Source organism: Protomyctophum bolini (genome assembly GCF_963924005.1).
Source record: "Protomyctophum bolini genome assembly, chromosome: 13".
Taxonomy (NCBI): Eukaryota; Metazoa; Chordata; class Actinopteri; order Myctophiformes; family Myctophidae; genus Protomyctophum; species Protomyctophum bolini.
Genome location: NC_137874.1, coordinates 40,728,061 through 40,755,361, shown reverse-complemented (window position 1 = coordinate 40,755,361; position 27,301 = coordinate 40,728,061). Strand labels below are relative to the sequence as shown.

At 43.9% G+C, this 27,301-nt stretch overlaps 2 protein-coding genes across 5 annotated transcripts in view; both read right to left on the bottom strand.

Annotated features, from left to right (window-relative positions):
- Nucleotides 1-10,997, bottom strand: part of slc37a2 (solute carrier family 37 member 2) — a 31,735-nt gene extending 20,738 nt beyond the window's left edge. For both annotated transcript variants that reach the window (XM_080779360.1, XM_080779359.1), the window contains exons 1-4: nt 10,319-10,997; nt 6,204-6,285; nt 5,876-5,966; nt 1,663-1,741 (exon numbers count right to left, since the gene is read on the bottom strand). In XM_080779360.1, coding sequence (XP_080635486.1) covers nt 1,663-1,741; nt 5,876-5,966; nt 6,204-6,285; nt 10,319-10,377 — 311 coding nt within the window. In that variant the 5' untranslated portion in view covers nt 10,378-10,997. The remainder of the gene's footprint in view (nt 1-1,662; nt 1,742-5,875; nt 5,967-6,203; nt 6,286-10,318) is intronic.
- Nucleotides 10,998-12,332: 1,335 nt separating this feature from the next.
- ccdc15 (coiled-coil domain containing 15) lies at nt 12,333-24,723 on the bottom strand. Of its 3 annotated transcripts, none has more exons than XM_080781275.1 (10): nt 24,215-24,723; nt 22,899-23,153; nt 21,798-21,914; nt 20,933-21,229; nt 20,176-20,231; nt 20,070-20,133; nt 19,232-19,338; nt 16,878-17,159; nt 15,681-15,832; nt 12,333-13,580 (listed from the first exon to the last, which is right to left on the bottom strand). In XM_080781275.1, the coding sequence occupies exons 1-10, from the start codon at nt 24,440-24,442 to the stop codon at nt 13,489-13,491; spliced, it is 1,650 nt and encodes a 549-aa protein (XP_080637401.1). In that variant the 5' UTR covers nt 24,443-24,723; the 3' UTR covers nt 12,333-13,488. The 3 variants fall into 3 exon arrangements, with proteins under 3 accessions (XP_080637401.1, XP_080637402.1, XP_080637400.1); XM_080781276.1 differs by having other exon boundaries at nt 20,070-20,231; nt 20,933-21,019; nt 21,095-21,229; XM_080781274.1 differs by having other exon boundaries at nt 20,070-20,231.
- Between the last annotated feature and the right edge of the window lie 2,578 nt (nt 24,724-27,301).

The following is a 27,301-nucleotide window of genomic DNA, read 5'->3' as shown; positions in this document are numbered from 1 at the left end:
CAACATGTAACTCCATTATGGTTCATAATCAAACGATTTTGTCACGCACGTTACCGCAGTGACATTTGTTCTCCGCATTTGACCCATCTCTGGGAGCGGTGAGCTGCGGCCGTGCCACGCTCAGGAATCATTTGATTAGTTGATTTGACCCCCACCAATCCAACCCTTTGATGCTGAGTGCCAAGCAGGGAGGCATTGGGTCCCATTTTTACAGTCTTTGGTTATGACCCGGCTGCGGGGATCGAACCCCCGACCTCCCAGTTTCAGGGCGGACACTCTAACCACAAGGCCACTGTCTGGTTATTAATAATATTAATATCCATGCGTTTGTTCGTCATTCGCTTGCAAAGGTGACCCAAGTGACTCCCGGGTGTCTTTTGCGTGAGAGGATCGCTGACGAGGCCAATCCCTTTGCATCGGGATGACTGGGTGAGAGAGAGACGAACGGGCTCTGGTCTTGCCGAACCAGAAAATCTATAAAAATCAAAGAACTTGAAATCAAGCGCAATTTACGGTAATTACTTTTAGCTAACGGGTAGGCAGTGTTAGTTTAGTTAGGCGGCTAAAGATTTGTTCGATTCACAAAGCCAGACGATCTTCACCTAAATCTAAAATCAATGTAGTGGCCCGAGACGTAGAGTTCTTATAATTGTCACTCGTAGCTACGAGCTTGTAGGTCTGCTATTTTTGAAAAATCGTAAAAATGTGGCACAAATCTTTTAATATATATTCTTTCAGAGTGAGTCCCTGGAACTACATATTTTCAGACGGGGGGGTCGGCGGCCAATTACATATATTTTTTGCGGGTCCTTGACATGAAAATGTTTGAGAATGTAAGGTTTTTCAGAAAACTGTCAGGATGTAGAAGGCCTTTGTAGAATCGTCCTCCGGTCTAAGTGGGTTAATGTAAGGGCGTTATAGTTCCAACACTGATATCCTTACAGGATGCATTGTTTAGCCCGGGCCTACTGACTGACTGTACCCACCGATGGCCTACTGACTGACTGACTGTACCCACCTGAAGGGGCCTACTGACTGACTGTACCCACCGATGGCCTACTGACTGACTGACTGACTGTACCCACCTGAAGGGGCCTACTGACTGACTGTACCCACCTGAAGGGGCCTACTGACTGACTGTACCCACCTGAAGGGGCCTACTGACTGACTGAACCCACCTGAAGGGGCCTACTGACTGACTGTACCCACCTGAAGGGGCCTACTGACTGACTGTACCCACCTGAAGGGGCCTACTGACTGACTGAACCCACCTGAAGGGGCCTACTGACTGACTGTACCCACCTGAAGGGGCCTACTGACTGACTGAACCCACCTGAAGGGGCCTACTGACTGACTGTACCCACCTGAAGGGGCCTACTGACTGACTGTACCCACCTGAAGGGGCCTACTGACTGACTGTACCCACCGATGGCCTACTGACTGACTGAACCCACCGATGGCCTACTGACTGACTGACTGACTGACTGAACCCACCTGAAGGGGCCTACTGACTGACTGAACCCACCTGAAGGGGCCTACTGACTGACTGTACCCACCTGAAGGGGCCTACTGACTGACTGAACCCACCGATGGCCTACTGACTGACTGACTGACTGACTGAACCCACCTGAAGGGGCCTACTGACTGACTGACTGAACCTACCTGAAGAACATGCCGATGGCATACGCGATCAGAAAGGAGTTGTCCACGGCTCCAAACAGTGTCTTGTAGTTGTCCTGATCTGTAGGGCAGAAGAACAGGAAATTAATGAACAGCTCAGTTTCTCTTCCTCCTCTTTATTCCGATTGTTCAGAAATGTTGAACACACACACACACACACACACACACACACACACACACACACACACACACACACACACACACACACACACACACACACACACACACACACACACACACACACACACACACACAGACCTCAGTATGATCTACAATTGCAGCTTTGTTTCTTGCTTGAATAAGTTACGCGAATGATGATGTTTGGCAAAATCACATTAGCAAGAGTGAACAAGAAAAGCTAATGTCTCATTCAAACATCATTAAGGTGTTAAACCCATTCAGTACGGGAATCCCTTTTGGTGTTTTAAGCATTATGTTACACTTGTTTTTAGCTATTGAAAAATAGCAGATCTACATATCTATTTTTGAGCTATTTTTTTTTTAATCGTGAAAATGTGTCGTAAAATCTTTGAATATATATTCTTTCAGAGCAAATGCTTTTAACACAAATCTTTGCTTCTGGGGGGGAGGTCCCTGGAGCTACATATATTTTCTGATGAACATGCAAACTCCACACAGAAAGAAAGGCCCTTTCGCCAACCCCGCCTCGAGGCGACAGCACTACCAACTGTGTCACCGTGCCCCCAACAACTATATTAATGGCAAGTATTTCATAAAGCTTAAGTTAGAAAGAATCTGAACTATCCTTTTCCTAAGTACGCCACGTAACATTGTGGTATATTATATAGCACCTCCGTCTAGAGAGACTTCTGCATCCACTGCTGGCCCCTGAAGCCAAGTTCCATACATTGAAGCCTTTGTAAGTGAATCAGTCCAGTAAAAATAAAAGACATATCACATGCATGTTGACGTGCACACACTATATATTATACTGTTATGGGGTATCTAAAGAGCACAGCCTGAGAGCAGCTCAGGTCCTTTATCATGACACTGCCAATCATTGACAGCCTGTCGTGTCAACCAATCGTCGCATTACCACTGAGCTGGAAATGATAGCTGCTTAGCTGTTGTTTATACCCTAAATAAAGTTACATAATTATTATGAATAAAGAAAGGGGATCAGAAAACATGGAGTGATGTTTTCTTTTATAGTCCTGAACCGATTAACTAAACAAAGGCTTGCAATCATTAAAACATATTGAAATGTAATTATTGTTTTGTTTCAGAAGCTTGTCCAACCGGCTCTCATTGCATTCCATCGAGCTTCCAGTTGTGTGTGTGTGTGTGTGTGTGTGTGTGTGTGTGTGTGTGTGTGTGTGTGTGTGTGTGTGTGTGTGTGAATGAATGGCACATTCCTGACTGACTCTAGTAGCTTTGAGTACAGACTGTCAGGTGGAGGCATTTGAAAACAGTCTGTCTGGGGTGGAGACACTAGACCAGGGGTGGGTAACTTTGACCATGGAGAGGAGAGAGCCACTATAGATTCTAATCATTACATGGCCAGGCACCTCCTTATCTCTCTGACCTGCTCCAGCCGTATGTGCCCAGGCCAGAAGGTCACTGAGATCCACATCACAGGATTTACTGGTTGTTCCTCAGACAAAGCAAATAACCAAAGGCGATCATGGAGCCTTTGTAGGTTTTGCCCCCTAGGCTATGGAATGAGCTTCCACTCCACCTTAAGAACTGTGGATTCTGTGGACATTTTCAAAAGGACAGTTGAAAACTCACCTTTTTAAACAGGCCTTTTTTTCCATAGTTTAAATGTTGATTGCTTTATTTTTACTCTACTTTTTCTATTTTGCCTTACTTTATTAGTGATTTAGTTCTTGACTTGTTTTATTGACTATTGACTTGTCTTAATGTTATTGTTGTTAAAGCACTTTGTGACTGTAATTGTCTGTGAAAAATGCTCTATAAATAAACTTCACTTACTTACTTATAGTTCCACACTCATTGCCACATTGCATATCACTGTCAAAATATGCAATGTGGCAATTTCAATTAAAATATATAAAAAATAGCAGATCTACGCGCCCTAGGGCTTTTGAGCTCGTAGATCTGATTTTTATTTATTTATATATTTGAATTGAAATCTTGAATTATTATTATTTGCTATTTTTGAATTGGAGTCCTGAAAAAGTAACATTTTTATATAATTTCAAATGCATTTAATAATTGCAAATAAAAATATATATTATATAAAAAACAAAATAAAGTTGCAACACTAATCATCAAACCACTAATATAGACTGAAGTAATCAAAGCGGGTTATGTTTGCATGTTTGGAACAGTTGTAACAGCTGAAATCAATAATATATATCAGAATCCGAATAGAATGGGTTAACCTGTGGGGGCCGCGTTAAGTGAAGGTGGGGGCTACATGTGGCCCCCACCGAGTGGCGCGCTACGAGCTTGTAGGTCTGCTATTTTTGAAAAATCGAAGAACATAGTTTTTTCAGAAAACTGTCCGGATGTAGAAGACATTTTTAGAATCTGATCTGAGTGAGGGGGTATATGATGTTGAGAGACCCGAAACCACGGCGTTGACCTCAGGATACATCACTGAGGATACGTCCCAGGTGTTCACCTCAGGATACATCACTGAGGATACGTCCCAGGTGTTCACCTCAGGATACATCACTGAGGATACGTCCCAGGTGTTGACCTCAGGATACATCACTGAGGATACGTCCCAGGTGTTCACCTCAGGATACATCACTGAGGATATGTCCCAGGTGTTGACCTCAGGATACATCACTGAGGATACGTCCCAGGTGTTCACCTCAGGATACATCACTGAGGATACGTCCCAGGTGTTCACCTCAGGATACATCACTGAGGATACGTCCCAGGTGTTCACCTCAGGATACATCACTGAGGATACGTCCCAGGTGTTGACCTCAGGATACATCACTGAGGATACGTCCCAGGTGTTCACCTCAGGATACATCACTGAGGATACGTCCCAGGTGTTCACCTCAGGATACATCACTGAGGATACGTCCCAGGTGTTGACCTCAGGATACATCACTGAGGATACGTCCCAGGTGTTGACCTCAGGATACATCACTGAGGATACGTCCCAGGTGTTGACCTCAGGATACATCACTGAGGATACGTCCCAGGTGTTCACCTCAGGATACATCACTGAGGATACGTCCCAGGTGTTGACCTCAGGATACATCACTGAGGATACGTCCCAGGTGTTCACCTCAGGATACATCACTGAGGATACGTCCCAGGTGTTGACCTCAGGATACATCACTGAGGATACGTCCCAGGTGTTGACCTCAGGATACATCACTGAGGATACGTCCCAGGTGTTCACCTCAGGATACATCACTGAGGATACGTCCCAGGTGTTGACCTCAGGATACATCACTGAGGATACGTCCCAGGTGTTCACCTCAGGATACATCACTGAGGATACGTCCCAGGTGTTGACCTCAGGATACATCACTGAGGATACGTCCCAGGTGTTGACCTCAGGATACATCACTGAGGATACGTCCCAGGTGTTCACCTCAGGATACATCACTGAGGATACGTCCCAGGTGTTCACCTCAGGATACATCACTGAGGATACGTCCCAGGTGTTCACCTCAGGATACATCACTGAGGATACGTCCCAGGTGTTGACCTCAGGATACATCACTGAGGATACGTCCCAGGTGTTGACCTCAGGATACATCACTGAGGATACGTCCCAGGTGTTCACCTCAGGATACATCACTGAGGATACGTCCCAGGTGTTGACCTCAGGATACATCACTGAGGATACGTCCCAGGTGTTCACCTCAGGATACATCACTGAGGATACGTCCCAGGTGTTGACCTCAGGATACATCACTGAGGATACGTCCCAGGTGTTCACCTCAGGATACATCACTGAGGATACGTCCCAGGTGTTGACCTCAGGATACATCACTGAGGATACGTCCCAGGTGCATCCATGCCATGTTTTTTAGTTATAGTTTTTCTATCTCAGGTCAGAATGGGTTATAGACACTTTTGGCAGTAGTACTTTTCCAGGCTCTCTCTCTCTCTCTCTCTCTCTCTCTCTCCATCTCCTCGGACCTCATGAGATAAGAGGGGAAAACTAGGGGCGACGCTAAAGCAAAAACACACACACACACACACACACACAGACAGCTGTCACCAATGAACTCACCGAAGGGTGCCCAGTCACACCAGGTAGAATTGTCGGTCACGTTCAAGTCAGCCGGCCTTATGACGTTGGAACAGTTCCTGTGTAGCTGACTCTGAAGAACAAGAGAACACAGACGCATGTCAAACACACCTTTAAGTGAAACAGCCCAACAAAACAAAACATATCATATCTAATCGTATCATGTCTCAGAAACCACACTAGGCGGAAAATACATTTTTAGCCATTTTCGAATATTTTCTGCGGCCGAATATTCGGTGCATCACCAGCTGAAACCCTGACATATCTTTGGACCCATTTAGTCCCTCCCAGGCCAGGCCAGGCCAGTCACCTTGACGATGCTGATGGGTTTCCGCGAGAGATGGTACGCCGTGTAGAAGAGGAAGGTCAGGACGAGAGTGAAGCCTCGATACCTATAAAAACAAAAAAGAGGTTACACTTTTATTACAAACACAAGAGGTTACACTTTTTATTACAAACCTTCATTACCAAAATCCAGTTTTAACATTCGGTAAGCCAAGAGTTTTATGATTTGTTAAATTTGTTGTGTTTTTTTTCTTGTAAATTAAATAATACATTACTTGATCACACAAAAGCGTCAAAAGTAGCAAAACTGCAAGCTCCAAACGCGTCCCGAAGCATCGCGTTTTCAGCTTACTTTTGATGATGCTTGAAAAGTAAGAGTTTTGGAGGACATGGAGAGACGATATCATTATCATGATCCAAACTGTTCATTTGAGGGACAGAAGTATCACGTGTGTGTGGGACAGGTAGGGGGAACGGGACATGGATTAGCAAAATATTACTTAAATGCATTGACGTCTTATTATTCCACCATAGGCCTAATATTGCCATCATTTTGTTATTAACCCATTCTGACCGGGAACCCGTTTTGGTGTTCAGCATCATGTTATGCTTTAGCTATTGAAAAATAGCAGATCTACAAGCTCATATCGCGCCACCGAGTGGCGCGATACGAGCTTGTAGGTCTGCTATTTTTGAAAAATCAAAGAACGACTGACATTTTTTAGAATCTGATCTCAGGTCAGAATGGGTTAATCAGACCAATGTGTGTCCAGTGGAAAACCTCGTATGAATCTGATCTCAGGTCAGAATGGGTTAAACCCCTCTACCGTCTCACATGGTGTTTTAAAATGTTCATTTTGGTCACGGGTGGTATGGCCGACTTGGTACTGTAGGATATTGTTATATTATTTGAAGTGGTTCTCATACCATTTCATGTCAAGGACCCCTAGAATCATATGTATTTGGCCTCCGACCCCCGTCTCAAAATATGTTGTTCCAGGGACCCCCCCAGAAACGTTAAGAACATTTGCTCTGAAAGAATATATATTCCAAATTTGCACCACATTTTCAAGATTTTTCAAAAATAGCAGAACTACAAGCTCGTAGTGTGTCACCGAGATATAGGAGCTTGTAGATCTGCGGTTTTTCAATAGCTAAAGTATAAGAATAATGCTTACAACAACAACACCACCACCAAAAGGGGTTCTCGCCCAAAATGGGTTAAAACGGCTTAAAAAACAGATCTTGCAGGTCAGGTAAAGACAACGAGAGAGCTTTACAACAGAAAGCCAACTATTAGCACAAAAACAATGTGCGACGCATGACAAGTCTACGAAATGAGGGGACTGTCCTCACACAAACGGGGACATCATGGTCACCCACACATCACGGGTGACATCCATGTAAGAACTGTGAGAAGTGACTGGCCTTGAGCTCACCGGAGTGCCCCAGGGATCTACACTAGACCCCATCCTTCCCCCCCCCCCCCATCACACTGGAGAGGGTCTGCTATTTCTACATCTGGAAATAGCAGACGTACAAGGCTAGCATCACAAAGTGTTGCGTTGCGACCACTTTCCTTGAACGTTCGTCCCAGAATAGGGAAGCTATATATAAGATTTCTTGCGACTAAGAGGCTACATTTGTACCTCAGACCGTTTTCCCTGAGTCCAATGTGACCTACCGATGGGTCACAAGATGCTTATAGCACAACATCCAATCCAATCCACTTCATTTATATAGCACATTTCAAAACTCTAGAGTTTACAAAGTGCTGTACAGGTGAAAATAAAAACAAATGCACTAAAGCACTAAAGCTATACCACACAGAAAAACAACAGCGAGAAAACAAACAGTGAAAACAACTGAGACACATTTACAGAAAAACAACAGAAAAGCAACAGCAACACAGTGAGACAAAACATGTACAAGGACCGAAGGAACTCAAGCGGGGTTAAAAGCCACGGTATAGAGGTTTAAAAGTCTCGATGGAAGGGGCCAATATGACGTGGGAGGGGAGCGCGTTCCATAGTTTGGGGGCTACAACAGAAAAGGCTCGGTCGCCTCTGGACTTTAGGCGGGTCTTGTTTGCGACCCTGAGGTTTAGCTGGCCCTCAGACCGCAGTGACCTAGGAGGAGTATAGACCTCAATAAGGTCAGACAGATAAAGAGGAGCCAGACCATTAATAGATTTAAAGAAACAAATAGAATAATTTTAAAATCCACTCTGAAGCGGACAGGGAGCCACGTCTGCGAGTACCATGTGAGTAGACTAGACGAGCGGCCTACTCACTACTAAAGGCATGGATAACCCGCTCAAAATCGCTAAAAGATAGCACAGACTTGATTTTGGCCAGCAGCCTCGGATGATAGAAACTGGAGCCGACTACCGCATTGACCCGTTTGTCAAGTTTAAGGGCATTGTCTAGTTTGACGCCAAGGTTTGAGACCACAGGTTTCACATACGGCTGCAGGGAACCTAGGTCAGTGGGAACGATACCATGCCCAAACACTATAACCTCCGTTTTACTTTCATTGACACTTAGAAAGTTAAGAACCATCCATGCCTTGATGTCACTTAGACAGTCAAGCAGAGGTGTCAGGGAGCCGTTGCGCTACGAGCTCGTAGGTTTGCCATTTTTGAAAAATCGTGAAAATGTGGCACAAATCTTTGAATTATATTCTTTCAGTATATATATATATTTCGACGTCAGGCCTAAATGTGTTAAACATATAGCAGCTTGACGACACATTCAAGACCAGCAGCTCAATCCACCATGTGAGCATTCTTTGCATATTATTCAACATCACACGGCCCAGAGTTGCAGATAAAACATACTCTGCATTTCATAATAGGCTACATGTAGGCAGACAGTGCACATCGAGGGAGGACGTCGTTTTGCATATAGGAATTAAGACCAGTTAGATGTAACTTGTTTTTAGGTAGTTGTTAAGTAAGTTGTATCACAATAGAATGACTCTGTAATGGCACATTTTCAGCCACAATTAAGGTCTGTCCTATGTATAGGTGCAGATTACATACGTGGGTTAGAAATAATAATGTAATTCATATTTATATATAATTGTATGTTTATACAGACACTGTTAGTAGACTGGTAATAACTATATTATATATAAGTAACTATAAGTATATATATGCACATTCAACTGTATGGTCCTACTATGCTCATTCAGGGATGATACCAATAGCTTAATCCAGTGCAGATATCTAGGGCCAGCATCTTTATTTTAGTAATATGTCCATGTATGCTTATTCATCTTGATTTGTGTTTAACTTCCACAGTGCTGTTGCTATAACTTGCTATGACTGCATGCATGCTGAATTTCCCTCCAGGCCAGATCAATACAAGCGTATCTTAATCTTGGAGCAATATATAATCAACATTATGTTCTATACGTTAAAAATATTTCAGAATTCAATTAAGAGTGTAGATTCTTTCGTTGGTCGCGGTTGGCTGTTGGACACAAACTGTCTCCACTCTCCACGCAGTAACACGCACGCGACACGCAGTGACTGTCTGGTATTTTTGCAACCTTTGTTTTAAATCGATGTCTTTTGTTGACTTGTTCATGCCTGCCATCAAAGCATGCCATTTGAGCCGCCGCGCCGCGGTTCAATTATTTACTAAACCAACCCTAATCTGTGTCAAGGAAGAAGCTACAAACGGCATATAGTCCTTTAATTGACCTAAAGTAAGTTAATAAATCATTTACAGTTGATGTGATAAGTGTGATACGCGACAAGCCTGAGCTGTACATGTGGCGTTACACACGACTCGGTGACCCATCGAGAACTGTGACCCCCAGACGTTGTTTACAATTGGTAAAAGGCGTCTTTTATTGATTTACGCTTACGGGAAATGCACAGTTGGTTTAAAATCGAAACAGAGACTTTATCCAAGCATGCGTTCATCTGGTAAAATGACACATAAACACCTTCTCTCCCAACCGGAGAATGTGTCCAAACCGCCAATGCAAGGCGCTCCCCATAGTCGCTGGATTCGACAGGTAGTCGGTAGTGGTGTAACGCACATGAGAGCTACTATGTGTTTTGGGTGTTAAACAAAAAGAAAAGTGTTGTTTGTTTGTTACTTGGGAACAATGGAAGCTGCAACTTACCGACTATCTCTGGAGAAAGAAGTCATAAGCCGTATGCCTGGAGCCAGAGAAGACTTCATGGTTTATGTATGTGTGTGTGTCCTTCTTATTGTAATAAAAAAAAGCACTTAAAAATCAGAAGTTTTGGTCATTATTAACAACCAAGCAAAATGTAATAACACAGTGGCAACTATAAAAGGCACTTCCAACCACTGGTTATAACAACAACGCGTGGTCATACGGTGCCTAATAAAATCATATTTTCCCAATGAACGACGGCGAGGAGAAGCGATGACTTTCCCCCCTTCCCCTCTTAAAAAAAGATATATAAAAATAATTAAGATTATTCCACAACAAATCGCTGTCAGAGTCCCAGTAGAACTTGCTGGTGATCATGTGAGACTACTGCGCTGCAGTCCGCTGTTGTAAACAGAGCGTTCCACCACTGGAGAGCCATGCTTTCTGGAGTCGCCTTTTTATATGTAAACTATAAAAAGCCAGCCGGCGGGTTCCCGAATAAATCCACGCGATCCAGAAGTTTAGATCGACCCTATAAATAATAGCCCATCATCGTCACGTGCAGGATATGAGTCGTTTGTTGTTGTTGGGGTGGTAAAGATGGTGTTATTTTCCAGGTTTTTTTCCACACAGACACAGACACACAGCTGCTCTGACCGCCTGTGATTGACTGATATCCAGGCTGGCTGGCTGGCTGTCGAGGGAAGGGAGACACTATTTCCTATGTGACGTCACGAGACAGAGGAACTATAGTCTCTGCTCTCCCCTACAGCTGATACAGTAGTAGTGACTAGTGAACTACTACAACTGATACAATAATAATATTACTATTAATATTAATAATAAAAGGTACATTTGTAGGAATACGAGACTGCTCGGCCCTTTACCAACTCGCCCCCGCAATATATTTTAAAATGTAGTTAACAGTTAATTTAGTACTATTTCCTTCCCTCTCTGAAATCTGAAATTCTCTTGTATACAGATTTATTTGATTGCATAGTAGTCGATCTCTATACTCTAACATTTAGAAAGAACAACATGTCACAGAGACGGTGACTGCTTAATTAAGTTAATTTAGGACCTTTCTAGCAGTTAATTTAGTTTTATTAATCACATTTCTTCCATGTAGCCCATGTTTTGTAATGACATCATCATGCTATTATGCCTGTGGATAATACAGAGTGAACTTAACAATGATGAATTAATATGATAATACCTTTTAAATAATCACAAACATGAATTATGTTTGTTATTTACAGCTAAGTAGAGTAGTGGAAAAGGGGCGAGTGTACCTGTTACCCATTTGTAGCCTATAGGCATACTTTATTTATGTTGCATTATATTATTGCCACCGCAAGTCACATTTACTATGGAATCGCAAATCAAACCCTGTACACTCAACACTGCCCTCCCTGCCACCCTTAGATCTCCATATATGGTGCTAACATGTTCTGACAATCCATATGTTGATCTGACCTCATCAAACCCTGGATACTCAAGACACGCTCCATATATGGCCAGTACAGAATTCATTCCATATGTTGATCCCCCATGCCAAAACGCCAGCGCTCGCCCAGCAGTCTGCTGTCACCCAGGCGGTTGAATGCACGCGACCTCGAGGTCACTTCTCGCCCTCAGACGTCTTACTGGTTTTAGCATTGTAAATTCACATTACGTGTGTAATGTACATATTCTTACATGTTGCTGTACAATCATTATTATTTTTATCTCTGTAACCTTTTATGATGTTTTTGCATATATATACTGTACCCGGTATTGATACAGTTTAGGTTATCAGTCTTTTGGCTTTTGTTTTAGTGCATTTGACTGACTCAACACATCAGAAGACAGACATTGTTTTAAGTTTTAAACCTTCTGCATAGCAAAAACTATTCCAAGACCAGACCAGATATTACAGGATCATATTCAGGAGTTACTAGCTCAATCTCAAATGTTTATCACATTATAGGTCAGCATAGAAAACCGAGGCATTGCTTGAAATATAATATGTTCTTTATTAACTTTGAGGTTGAAAATGTGAAAACCTGGGGAAAACCATCTGCCCTGAGAACATATTGCCAGGATGGTCAAATTTGAGTTTTTTCACGAGAACGTCAATTACCGAGGTGAACTTCCACAATAGTTGAATGTTGCTGAAAACTAAATATTCTTGAGCTATGCACACTACTAGAGAAAATAGATATCCAGCATACAATGTCAATATTGCTGTGAGTATTTCTGACTGATAATATTCACAGAAATAGCTGACAATGAATGTGAATTGTGACCTTGTTTTCAGACAACTGATATTCACTTTTTGATTAGAGTATGTGATGTAATACAGCATCTGTTGCACTCAAAAACACACAAGCCTACATGTGGAATTGGGAGCGAAGAAAGACATTCCAGCAGTAATGCACGCACGCACGCACGCACCAGTATATAAGAGAAGCAACAATGGAATGAACAGCACAGCAGAAAGCTCAAACGGACCGCCACGTTGGTCAGCTGCTAGTGTAGTCAGTGACATCACATGTCCATGAGCCACTACTGGAGTATATCGAGTCTGTCTGAACTGGCTCGCAGTCTATGCCTCACTTTGTCAACAAGTCACCCGACATGCCATTTACAGTCATTTACAAGCTTCAAACTGCCTTTTGTCTCCCTTCCATTTTATTATCCCCAATTTAGTCATTATCTTTTATTTAGTCTATTATTTTGTTTTCTCTCACTGCCAAGCCCTATTGTTGATCTTGGGGAGGGTGTGTGTGTAGACAACCACATCTCTTATGATAGATATTACTTTTTTGTGCCAAGGTGGAGCGCCACACCTACTATCAGCTCCCAGTACTTGCCGCATGACATTCCGCACCCAAGCCAGTGCTACTCATATGCTGAGTTGGTGCATTTATTATTGAACCAATATTAACTAAATATATCTGGTAAACAGAAATGCAGGTGTCGATGAATTGAATACATTCGACGAATTGAGTACATTTGGACCCCGATGGAAACAAGCCATATAGGCTTTCTTGGGGGATCTTATCAAATCCTCTTGGCCGGACCTTGTATTGAAACTGTACTTACTTTCCTGTGCAAACTGTTCATAAAGTATTCAGTCAATGCCTGCAGTGTTTACTTCCCCGAGGTGAAACATTGTGCAAGGACGCCCTCTAGTGGCGGGTGGGCATCCAGTGCGGAGCCCCGTTGCTGCCTTCCAGCAGGTCCAGGCTGAACGCGGCAGACTGCAGAGCCCTCACATAGGCTGTGGAAAGAGGAGAGGGTACCGCCTACGTCAGGAGGGGTGCCCATTAGGGCTGCAACGATTCATCGATTAATCGTAATCGAATCGATTATTAAATTAGTCTAATCGGCAACTAATCACTATATTTTTAGCAATTTATCATAGGTGATTTCCATGCACTTAACCATAGTTTTTCCAGGGTTAAGTGTAAGTAAAGTAAAAGAAGTGAGCCATCTCTCTTCCCTTACAATCTGATGATAGTTGCACAGTAGCGACTGCAAAGCAAAATATGACACATAACGATTATAATATCAAGAACAATATTTATTTTTAATGTATTTGAGTTCAGAAGAGTACTGTTCCTTCTACTAGACTGACACGTGTGTAGCTATTCTTTAATCAAATGTATGCAGTCAGAATAAGCCTAAAGACACCATGAGTTGCTTTAACTATTATTATTATTTTTTGTCTTTTATTTGAATAGCAGCCTAAACATGGCTAAATAAGTGTCATAATCCGATTAATCGTTTACATAATCGGCAGATGAATCGATTATGAAAATAATCGTTAGTTGCAGCCCTAGTGCCCATACTTTTTTTGACTTGAGAGCTACTTTGAAAATGACCAGCTCAACAAGATCTACCCACTGAAAAAATTAGAATCCCATTGCTGAAAATACTGTAGTTTAAAAATGTGGAATAGCGGCGGTGGCGTTACGTACAGTTTAATGCACTTGGAATGGTAAATAGAGGGGGGGAAATGGAATAGGAAAGGGTTTTGGATTTAATTTGTAATTCTACTGACATTTTGTGAGCAGCAACACTCTTGAAAACAAATTATTATTGCATTATGGGTTTGAGCTGACAGGCCCTTTTTGATGTCAATCAATCAAGTCGACTTAATTCAAGTGGCAGATCAGATGCCTTCAGAGAAATGCACATAAAGTGCACAAAGACCCGCACACCGTCTGCACTGTACGTTAACCCATTTTCATTTGTCTTGTCCTTTCCCTGCTGTGGTTATTAGGCTTCATATACACACATAAAGAACGAATGCTCTGTGCTCTGCCTGTGTTTGATGGCCAGCCCAATGCTTTTCCAATGGAAGTCACAAGATCGGCTATTTTCAAGTGTAAAATTACTTATACTGGATCTCTTGTCCACTATAGTCCCTTCCTAACATTTAGTCTACTTTTATTTGTTGACGAAATTGTCAGTATATTTAGTCATAGTTTTAGTCATCATAGCTTAGTTTTTAATTCGTTTTTATGTAGTTTGTAGTTTGTCGAACATTCTTCGTCATAGTATTAGTCGACAAAAACACTGTTTGAAACCCTCTCGACTGAGAAAGCAGGCATACAATATCGTCTCCGTCGCGGGGGTGGAAACCCAATATGTCCCAAAACCTCCTTTCAGACTTGCAAAAGTAGTAGATCTACAAGCTCAAAATGTGTCGCTTCGTGCTAGCATTCCAAACCTGTGTAGATCTGCTAGCTTTGTGTAACGCTGTAGTGTGATCAAGTAGGGCATTCATTTACGAGAATACACACAAGACAAAGTTATAACATGGAGATAAGAGGTTTCTGCCTCACAGAAATTACACAACAGTTACCCTTAAAACTAAGAAAATCGCTGAAAAAACATGTTTTTTTTTTAATGACAGATGCAGTCACTACGACCACAAATGTCCCAAGAAACTAGCTATAGCCTAGCCAGCGACTTTGCTGCGCTCTGGGAGAACAGAGCAGCTGAATTCTTTGATTTGATTCAGGTGTGGAGTGGCGCTCGTTTGAACCACGGCTAGAAGGCTGGTTTCCACCAATCAAATTGCTTCCTCGAAACGACCATCAGTTCATTAGATAGGACATGAACTGATGATCTATGTTCAGTTTTAAATGTTTTTATTCTATTTATCTTCTTTATGGATTCCTGTAGTTTTTTTAGGACTTATTTATACTCAAGAGTATTGTCTTGCACTGATATATTTATTATTGTATGAGCCCGTGTTGTCTTTTTAACTAGGAAAACGTAATTTCGTTTTTTTTCTGCTGCTACAGTTCGAAAGAATGACGAAAAATAAAGCAATCTTGAATCTTGACCCGTTGTGTAGTCACTGGTGTACCTTTGGGGTTGTTGTAGAAGACACAGTTGTTTGCACAGGTGTCAGGGTGGGAGTCCCAGAAGGCCTCTCCACAGCAGCAGAGAGGGGGGAGGTCCAACAGCTTCTCCTGGGGCAGTCGCTCCTTCAGACGAGCACGGAAGGCCTCGACAAACCTGAGGAGGAGGGGGGAGGGATATGTGTGAAACCATTGTGTGCCGAGTGGATCGTCTTTATTGATCATGAGATGTGTCACATACGGTAATAATAATAATAATACATTTTATTTATAAGGCACCTTTCAGGGCACTCAAGGTCGCCGTACAGGTTAAAAACAGTACAAGAACACAGTTAAAAGCAGAACAAAACTAGGGCACAGCTTGCAGCAGAAGACACAGAGGTCACACAGAGTCAAAGGCCTGCCTAAACAGGTGGGTTTTGAGGTGAGTTTGAAAGATGGTTCCAGAGGTGAGGGGCAGAGCGGCTTAAGGCTCTTGAGCCCCCTGGTGGACAGACGGGCTGGGAGGACTTTCAGGGTGAGGGAGGAGGCAGACCTGAGAGACCGGGTGGGGATGTTGACGGGGACAAGGTCAGACAGGTATGGGGGGGCGAGGTTATGAATGGCCTTGAATGTGTGGAGAAGGATCTTGAAGTTAATACGGTATTTGATGGGGAGCCAGTGGAGTTGGTGTAAAACAGGGGTGATGTGACTGATGACAGGGGTTCTGTAGTGACGATACGGGCAGCAGCGTTCTGAACTAGTTGGAGTTTATGGAGGAGTTTGTGGGGGAGACCAAAGAGAAGGGAATTACAGTAGTCCAGGCGGGAAGTGACAAGAGAGTGAACCAGGATTGCGGCACTGTGGGGAGTGAGTGAGGGGCGGAGGCGGTTGATGTTTCCGAGGTGGAAGTAGGCGGACCGGATGGTGGTGTTGATGTGGAATGAGTGTGCTATCGAGGACGACACCCAGACTCTTAACCTGAGGGGAGGGGGAAACCGAGGAGTTGTCAATGGTGAGAGTGATACTGGGTTGCTTGGTGAGTGTGGATTTGGAACCAATGAGGACTACCTCGGTTTTATCACTGTTGAGTTTGAGGAAATTTGAGGTGAACCAGGACTTGATTTCCTGCAAACAGGTACAGAGGGAGGAGGGTGGGAAGGTGGAAGAGGGTTTGATGTGAAAAAGTTTGGGAACCCCTGAACGACCTTCCTTCAACGTACCTGGTTCTGTCTTTGTCTTGAGGTTTGCTGCTCTTCTCGGTGGCCGAGCGGGCACTCCGCTGCTCTCTCCTCTGCTGCTCCTCCTCCTCCTCCTCCTCCTGCCCCGTGCGGGCACTCCGCTGCCCTCTCCTCTGCCCTCTCCTCTCCTCCTCCTCCTGCCGTAGCCTCTGCAGGATGAGCAGCTCTCTCTCCTCCATCCGAAGCCGGGCTGCTCTCTGCCTCTCCCGGTCGTCCAGGCTCCTCTCCTCCTCCTGACGCAGCTGTTCGTGTTCCGCTTTGATCCTTGAAGGGGGAACATGTTGTACCAGCAGAATAACATTGCCATAAATGACTAGACAAAAAATAAATCGTGCTTTTCTGTGTGGAGTTTGCATGTTCTCCCCGTGTCCCCTAGGGTAGGTAGTAGGGCATTAAGCAACTAGTCGACTAGTCAATCCACTAGTCGATACTAGTTGAAGAAAAAAAAAAACGTTATTTTTTTGTTTTTCCCCACGATTTTATAGGCCTCAAGATCAGGTAGATTATAGTCACCAATGTACACAGTTTGAAAATGTACACATATTTATTTCCACGCGCTACGTCCAACCAGGGGAAACTGTCAGGTGAAAAAGAAGCGGCTTGGACCCCGGGAAGCATGAGGTCAGTCCGTTGCTCTCCCCAGGTTGGCAGATTTGGGAGGCGGCCTTTTTTCCGACAGCATTATAGCCAACGGGGCAACGATCCGATCCGCAGCGGGGGGACATTCGCTGTGATGCGAAAAAGCGATGGTCCGACATGCGCTGCTCCCGTGCTTGCGGTTAGGGTTAGGTTAGGATTGAGGTTTCTGCTGTCGGAAAAAAGACCTGCACCCGGCAGAAGGGAAGGAGTGTAGCGCCCAGGATTACATTAGATTAGACAATTGCCACTGGGTGAAAAAAAAATGCCTTACAAAAATTGTGGGATAAAACTTTAGAGAAGAAAAATCATGTAATCATGTATATCTCAGGACAATTGTGAAAAGTAAGGACCCCCCTCAACCTGTAGCTACGAGTGAGGCATCACCAAATTAATAATGTGAAATTCATTCATCGCGCGACATAACATGCACAGGCAGAAACCTTTACTGATCAATGGGGGGGATCAGTAACATGTCACCTCTGGCGTGCATGCAAGGCTTTCATTCCATCCATATGATAATGGCCCTCTTTCAGTGCGCTAAACGTGACAGAGAGTGGCCGGCCGCGCATACGAATAGGTTGGAGGTGTCGCGCACAATGGGTTGTGTTTACACCCGTTTTTTTTTAAGGAGAGAGAGAGAGAGAGAGAGAGAGAGAGAGAGAGAGAGAGAGAGAGAGAGAGAGAGAGAGAGAGAGAGAGAGAGACTGAAGCGATTATTCTACAGATAAACAAAAGGTCATGAAATGTAGAATATAAAAAAAGAAAACCAATTTCCTCAAGGCATGGATTCACGCCACCCCAGTGAATGGCCCCAGGTCGGGGAACATTGATCTATGATCATGTCTGCTGTACAAGCTATATATACACATTAGGGCTTTAAGCAACTAGTCAACTATTCAACTAGTTGACTAGTAAATCCACTAGTTGACCTCGTTGGTACTAGTTGATAAAACATTAAAATTTTAAATTTTAACCCTAACCCTCAAGATCAAGTAGATTATAGTTTTAGTCACCAATGTACAGTACAGTTTTTAAATGTACAAATATTAACCAAAAAAACCCCACCTTTTTTAAACATAATATATAGGCCTAGTTAAACAACTAGTCTACTAGGCCTCTAGTAAAAATCACTAGAAGTGAAAGCCCAAATATACATCTATCTAGAATCTAAAATGACACGGGTGCTTTCCCAGTTTGAATGGACTAACTAATTCTTGGCCAAATACGTTTTTGACTTCTTTTCTCAAATAGCCATCCAGGGCAAAGACGTGTTTAACAGGGTTTTTTTTAACATTGGGGGAAAAAAAAGATACATTTTTATTTTTAAATCTTACAACTCTCTTTCTAAAGAAAAATAGAACAAATCTATGTTAGCCTGTGCAGAACTATTGCTACTGCCCTTTAGCTATGAAAAAGGTAAATGGTGCATTTATATAGCGCCTTTATCCAAGGCGCTTTACATAGATTGTGCATTACATTCACCCATTCATACACCGATGGTGGAGGAAACCATGCAAGGTACCAACCAGCACATCAGGAGCATTTTGGGGTTCAGTGTATTGCCCAAGGACACTTCGACATGTGGACAGGAGGAGGAGCCGGGATTCGAACCGCCGACCCACGGATCATTGGACGACCTGCTCTACCTCCTGAGCCACAGTCGTGTGTATGAGTTAAGAGTAAGCGGTTGAGGTCACCTTGCGATGCGTTTCAGGTGCTTGCGTTGTCGTCGGCGCTCCTTCACCTGCTCTCTCTCCAGGTCCATGTAGAGCCGGCGGTGCCTCACCAGGCAGGACTGGTGCTGCTGCAGAGGAGATACGGGAGACTCTGAGTTAACCCATTCTGACCTGAGATCAGATTCATACAAGGTTTCCACTGGACACACACTGGTCTGATTAACCCATTCTGACCTGAGATCAGATTTTAAAAATTGTCAGTCGTTCTTCGATTTTTCAAAAATAGCAGACCTACAAGCTCGTATCGCGCCACTCGGTGGCGCGCTATGAGCTTGTAGATCTGCTATTTTTCAATAGCTAAAGCATAACATGATGCTAACACCAAAACGGGTTCCCGGTCAGAATGGGTTAACCCCATTTAGGCCTGACATCGAAATGTATTGTTATTCTTTAGCTATTGAAAAATAGCAACTCGGTGCCGCGCTATGACCTACAAGGAGCTTGTCTGCTATTTTTGAAAAATCGTGAAAATGTGGTCCAAATGTTTGAATATATTCTTTCAAATTCAGAGCGAACGTTTTTAACTCAAATCTTTGCTTCTGGGGGGGTTCCTGGAACAACATATTTTCAGATGGGGGTCGGCGGCCAATTTCATGTAATCTTGGGGGTCCTTCACATGAAAACTTTTGAGAACGACTGACATAGAAACATGGGTTTTTTCAGAAAACTGTCAAGATTTAGAAGACATTTGTAGAATCGTCCTCAGGTCTAAATGGGTTAATTCCTCAATAATGACCTGCTCCCCAGTGATTATCCTGTGTAATATTGCGTGCAGACGTTGGATGTTTAAAACGGTCACCTGTCTTTTGATGTCCTGTGGATCGTCCAGAGGCCACAGCACCTCGGGGACTCTGGTACTGGACCTCAAAGCATCACCCAGCACCTCGGGGACTCTGGTACTGGACCTCATGGTACTGGACCTCAAAGCATCACCAGAACCTGTTCTGTGATGATCATTCACCTGAAACATAGAACACACGCACGCCATTCAACAGCATGGTCAGCCCGGTGGATACAATTGCAAAAAATCGAGCGAGTGGTCAAACTGACATTTTGAGCCTATGACACACAGGGCTGTATTTTGCGTGTCTTAAGTACCAGGTCTTATTCCCTAACTTGAGTAAACTAAAGACCTGGAGGCGTGATCAATGCCATTTGGCTATTCTGAGTGGCCAAAGAGCATTGATCACTACTCAAGTTAGGGAATAAGACCTGGTACTTAAGACACGCAAAATACAGCCCACAGTGTGGCTACCTTCACATTCAGTAGATCCTGTGATCTTTTGTGGCCAGATGTAATTTCTTGAGGTCTAGTAGGACTATAGTAAATAATAAGAATAATAAACGAAAGAAAGCAGCAAATGAAAATGATAAATAACACTCATCTTTTACTTCCTCTAATAACAACCTAAAACATGAACCTTGGTTGGAGAAAAAAAACGAAAGTTGTCCTTTAAAGTGCGCAATTTGGTATAGTCTTTTTTTATTGGCCTAAAATAGTCTGTATACGTACAATCATGAATCCACTTACTGACCGGATGTCAGCATTGAGCAATGTTTTTATATGTGACCATTAACAGCTTTATGTAGCATGTGACATGTCAAACTAGGGGGTTTCATGATTCTGCCGGACAATTACATCTCTATGGGCGGAACACTGACCGGGTCCGTGTCAAAGGTCACACTCTTCCTTCCTCCGGCGTAGACGTAAACACTCTGCCGGACCAGAGGACACTCGTGTCCCCCGGGCAAGGGGACATCCAGAGGACACTCGTGTCCCCCGGGGGGCAAGGGGACATCCAGAGGACACTCGTGTCCCCCGGGGGGCAAGGGGACATCCAGAGGACACTCGTGTCCACCGGGCAAGCCGGGGACATCTTCGTCCTCTGCCTCGCTGTCCAGTTCTTCCTCTTCCTCGTTTGTTTCCACTTCTGCTCGTAGCGTTTTAGAAATAGGCTTCTGTTTGGGAACAGTGGAAAAATGTTTTATATTAAAGTCTGACTCAGCAATAGAGAACAATTATAGAAACCACGGGTTTCGTCGAGACACACACACACACACACACTTTGAGGATAGCGACATTTTAGGTGTTTCTTTTATTTTTTCCGTTATAAAAATGTTGCCGTTATAAATAAAAATGTTGCCTTCTTTTTTTGTCTTTTTCCGTGTCATTTTAGATTTTAGACGTGGCCGCTCTCTGCGAGCTTGTACATCTGCTATTCTTTAAAACCATAAAGAAGCATCAATCGTGGGGGGGAAAATATGTATTCTGTTATCCATGCACATATATGTGATAACAGATGTACCGTTACCATCAATTCCAATAATGCAGATACACTTTGGTAGGCCTGTACTCAACATTGCACCATATAGCATTCAGGTCACCTGCTGCAGTATAGGCCTTAGCTAACACAATAAATGGTATCCTCCGTCTAAAACGTAGTTACTATGTGGGCAGGGTTTGGATGACAATATAGCCTTTGCAACAGACAATGAATGGGACCCATCCCTAAAGTCAGCCACTCACATCTCTGGTTGGAGAGACGTGCCACACGCCTCCAGGGAGCTCCGACATCACTTCGCCGTCTGTGAGGATCTGACATTTGGCCAGTCTGCGTCTCACATGGCTCATGGCCTGACTGGGCTGGAGAAGAGAGGAGGACAAAACACAACCGTCACTATGAATCACCCTCATAACCTTTAACTCCTCATACAGGGACAAATGTGTGTAACATTGTTAGTTCCTGCACGTTAAGAGCTGCAGTGTCTGAAATCTGTGAGTGTTGACCACTTAACTACCCATTTTGGACCACTTAACTACCCATGTAGGCCCGAGGCCGGTCTTAAAAACCTTCAGAAAAATGAGCGGCGGTGGGCGGTGTCTCAGGGGTAGATTGGCCTGGATGGTAACTGCAAGGTTGCCAGTTCCAACCCGGTGCTCCCCCAGAGTTACTGTCGAAGGGTCCTTGAGCAAGACTCTGAACCCCTAATTGCTCCTGATGTGCTGGTTGGTGCCTTGCATGGTTTCCGCCGCCATCGGTGTATTGGATAAAGGCGCTATATAAATGCACCATTTATCATTTATATTCATAAAATGTGGAGAAAATAAACTACCTGTTCTAATGTAAAACATCCATCTAAAATGACACACACATTCACACAACGATGGCGGAGAAAACCCTGCAAGGCACCAACCTTCTCACCGAGAGCAACTAGGGGTTCAGAGTCTTGCTCAAGGACACTTCGACACCAACGCGAACATATTTCATCCGCAAGCTGGAACAATATATTTTCAGATGGGGGGTGTCCACACGCAGCCAAATACAGATCATTCTGGGGGTCCTTAGCATGTAATAGTTTGAGAACCACTGATACAGTCAGGAGGTACACAGGTTGTTTCAGAAAACTGTCATGATTTAGAAAACATTTGTAGAATCGAGCTCAGGTCTACATGGACTAACTCTGTGTGTGTGTGTGTGTGTGTGTGTGTGTGTGTGTGTGTGTGTGTGTGTGTGTGTGTGTGTGTGACTGTGTGTGTGTGTGTGTGTGTGTGTGTGTGTGCTAAAACAATAAACACACTACATGATGCTGTCTCAATCAAATATCATATTTTGAGTCAGAATCTGACCTGCCGGGAGGAGTGCTGCTCTGCTGTCCTGTGCTCTTCATCAGCGTACAGCGCCCCCTGCTGCTTGGCAGGGGAGTGACGCTGCTGGGCACCCTGCTGGGGTGCTGTGTTCTGCAGCAGCTGGCGTCTCCTCCTCCTCCTGAGGTCTTGGGCTTGCTGGACCCGTCGGAGGACGTCCTGTTGGAACTGCAGCAGCCTCTGCTCCCTCTGCCTTCTCACTTCCAACTGCTGCTCCTCCGTCAGCAACGCTAGGACCTGGCGATCAGTGTTGCGTTTTAAGTTTTAGTCATATTAGTCTGGTCAATAGTTCATTCATTTAGTTTCAGTCGCATTTTACTAGTCACCTGGAATGTTTTTAGTGTTAGTCTAGTTTTAGTCGACTAAATCTCTGGTCTGGAGCACTCTTGGTTGTCCCCATTCTCAATATAAGTCTATGTAGGAGAGGCTGGAGAGCCGCCATTGGACTGAAGCCCCATGAAGTGAACGCAGTTTGCGTAACTCTGTCTATATGTAAAGGCTCTGGAAATGGGGAGGTGGAGTCGCATGCCACCTGTAGGCCTGCTTGTAAGACTGGCATGAAAAAGGAACAACACACATTGACTTCTTCACTGATCTGAGCTCACTCTTTGTGGGCAGTGCACTGAAAGAGGAACTTTGTGTACATGCTGATAGTAGCGTTGCTGTAGCGTTGCTGTCTGAGCAACAGAAAGGCAAGCTCCTGTTGTATGAGTCAAGGGATTTTGTGTTGTGTGTTGTAGGGCGGCTATATTTGAATTATTGTAAGCTAACTAACTAAACATCAATGCATATGGAGCTGTCGTGGTGTTGAGGCGGAGCAGTGGTTTTCAACCTTTTTCCATGTCAAGGATAATTATTTATTCAGCATTTGAGCCACACGGACCACCATTTGATGACATTTTGCACGCAAAACGTAGCTGTATTGATGTGGTACCACGGCATAGTAGCCCCATATGGGACCTCTCCCTACGCTCAGACAGTATGAGCGGAGGGAGAGGTCCCATATGGTATCCAAAGTACCAGAACATATAACAATAACAATTATTTGCAGGTGTTATAATAATTTACTCTCTCTAATTTACTCTACTGTCCCCAAGTGGGAACCACTGGGTAACTAATAATGCATGTCTAACTGAATGCATTGTCAACAGACAAATAATGCATGTCAAACTCTTATGGAGGTCCCTGGCATGTCTCTTCAAATGGGGGTCCGCGGGCTAATTGGTGTCAGTTTGGGGGTCCTTGACATGAAAAGGTTCGGGAACCACAGCTCAATGCACGGCAGTGACGGCACTCACAAAGGGGTGTTGCTGAAGCTCGTGTCCGTCCTCCACCCAGGCTCCCACGGCGGCCACAGCCTGGTTCCTCTCGGCCAACACCAGGGTTCCACTTCCAGGCCGACGACAGTCCACCGGGGTGGCGGCGCCGCTCCGCCCGCCCGGGGCAACGCTCCGCCCGCCCGGGGCGCTGGTGCTGCTGGCCCCGCTGCCGGTTCTCTTCGTGACGCCTCTCCGGTTCATCATCATCGCAACAAAACAACAAGCCTCACCGTCACCACCACCACTGTCCACCACGTCTGGATTAATCGTTTAATATGGATTTATTTCACTGCTGCTTGAAAGCTCGTCGCAGCTACTTATCTTTCTAGTTATCGTATTAATGCCATCATATTAAATGTATTGTAAGCCTACTGTTGCTGATAAAGAGTGGACTCGGCGGCACATGAAGCTAACTTTAAAGTTGTCTGTAACAGACTTCGAAGGTTGTTTTGTTTTACCGTTCGTTTACTTTGTTTGTTGCTTCCGAAAGTTCCAACCGTCCACCGCCTCCAACACAAACGTACGTGACGTATTTAATGTGCGACTGCTACTACTACTAGTGCGACGCCAGTTACCTAGCAACTACAGTACAACGGACGCCACTTGTTCTAAAAAAGAAAACGTGGACTATGGGGACCCCCAGTGGTCTTTGAGGGGATGCCATGCAAAAACAACAAAACAGTTTCAACATTGAAAACCCTATTCTAATGACGAATGGCCCTGAATATATCTGAATATACAACCCACAATGTACTATAAATATACTCCATCAGAGATTCAAAAGTGCTAGCATTGTAAATCTCAAGTTAAAGGGGTCGCACAGTAGGCCTATATACCGTACACGGTCAAAATGGACAGGGGTGAGGTGGGTTCAGGGAGTGAGGCCAAGTAGTAGCCTGACCAGTTTGTTTTGGGACGTCTGGAACTTTGTTTAAAGGGACTTTGAGGTGCTGTAAAGTTTACACCACTGATATTTACTGTATTTTGAATCCAGATTATTAGAATTAGACCACAACCTGGGTGAAAATGGGGTTATTTAGTTCTTTATTATATGACAAAAAGAACATCAATTATTGTATAAGGCTAGTATTTTTTTTACAGGCATTTACAGACAATAAGCAACAAGCCTCAGAAACACAATTAAAAAAATCATACGTGGTGTACAGTAACTTGATGTCATTACTTTGTATCAAAAACATTTGCTAATCGATATGACAGTGCAAAATGTCTTCCAGTCAAATACAGACATTTAAAAACTCAACATATTGGAGAAAAGAAAAAGAAAGTTCCATGACAAAAGTAGCACATGTAGCACATGCTGCAATTTACCATCTGAAGTAGTTTGTATGATAAACTGGATTAATCTAGTAGTTGACACCGGTCCTGGATTAATCTAGTAGCGGTAGGAACACACTAGGGATTGGGACGATATCCACTATTATCGTTTTATCGCGATAAAAAACTGCTCCCACTAATAATAATCGTATCACAGAGATTTTCAATTTATCGTGACATTGTCCTCCATTGTACACCAAGATGAATTAGCTTTTGTCGAGATGCAAATTCAGTCCGACTTTAAAGAAGGCATTTGGTACACTCATGGATTTCACAATGCCACGCCAGACTTTCCGGTCCTTCATTGCCATCCCCAGTTCCTGCTTACTGATGCATGTGTCCCGAGCGATGACATCAGGGAACGACAGTTTTCTACCTCTGGTCTGCTTTGAGGCAGGACTCCAGAGAAGAAGGGAAGATATAACCTCACTGTCAGCTCTGTAGCAGTGGCCGGAAAACTGTGTTCTTCTGGATCGGACCAGTGAAGAAACACGGGGAAGGTTGCGGTATGTTAGATTAGTCGATGGGTGGTTCTTGCAAGACAGATTTTGCGCTCTCATTAGAAGGCGGGTGTAAGTGCCATCCAACCGTTTCTCTAATTTCTTTGAAAGTGTCCATGTCTCAGAGCCATAGAGTAGAATCGGCTCAATGGTCGTCCTAAATATTTTTTACTTTGAACATCTTACTAAACTGGGATGACCAGATCTTATGCATGTCATTGCAGGCTGACCAGGCCATACCCTTCCTAGTTTTACTTTTGGGAAGAAGATATATATGAACCCAAATACTTGTAGTCATCAAACTGTTTCAGAGGAGTGTTGTTAAGTGTTTTCATAATGTGGTTATTGTTGGATTTGCATATATTTACGTATTCAGTTTTCGTCTCGTTGGGCTAAAGACCCGCTCAAGAGACTGAAGGAGAGTATTCCAACGATTGACTGATAAGTGCGATGTCATCAGCGAAGGGTAGGTATTTAGCAGGATGACGAGAGCTTCTCCTAGGGTTTAGTTGGTAGCCCTTATCACTGATAGAGCTTCTCCCAGGGTTTAGTTGGTAGCCCTCATCACTGATAGAGCTTCTCCTAGGGTTTAGTTGGTAGCCCTTATCACTGATAGAGCTTCTCCTAGGGTTTAGTTGGTAGCCCTCATCACTGATAGAGCTTCTCCTAGGGTTTAGTTGGTAGCCCTTATCACTGATAGAGCTTCTCCTAGGGTTTAGTTGGTAGCCCTTATCACTGATAGAGCTTCTCCTAGGGTTTAGTTGGTAGCCCTTATCACTGATAGAGCTTCTCCTAGGGTTTAGTTGGTAGCCCTCATCACTGATAGAGCTTCTCCTAGGGTTTAGTTGGTAGCCCTTATCACTGATAGAGCTTCTCCTAGGGTTTAGTTGGTAGCCCTCATCACTGATAGAGCTTCTCCTAGGGTTTAGTTGGTAGCCCTTATCACTGATAGAGCTTCTCCTAGGGTTTAGTTGGTAGCCCTCATCACTGATAGAGCTTCTCCTAGGGTTTAGTTGGTAGCCCTTATCACTGATAGAGCTTCTCCTAGGGTTTAGTTGGTAGCCCTTATCACTGATAGAGCTTCTCCTAGGGTTTAGTTGGTAGCCCTCATCACTGATAGAGCTTCTCCTAGGGTTTAGTTGGTAGCCCTTATCACTGATAGAGCTTCTCCTAGGGTTTAGTTGGTAGCCCTTATCACTGATAGAGCTTCTCCTAGGGTTTAGTTGGTAGC

Coding starts and splice junctions, on each gene's coding strand:
- ccdc15 (XM_080781274.1), bottom strand. CDS start 24,442: ATGATGATGAACCGGAGAGGCGTCACGAAGAGAACCGGCAGCGGGGCC. Junction 19,339..20,069: donor CACAGGACATCAAAAGACAG/GTGACCGTTTTA, acceptor TCTCCTCTGCAG/CAGCACCAGTCCTGCCTGGT. Junction 15,833..16,877: donor CAAGACAAAGACAGAACCAG/GTACGTTGAAGG, acceptor CCTCCTCCTCAG/GTTTGTCGAGGCCTTCCGTG.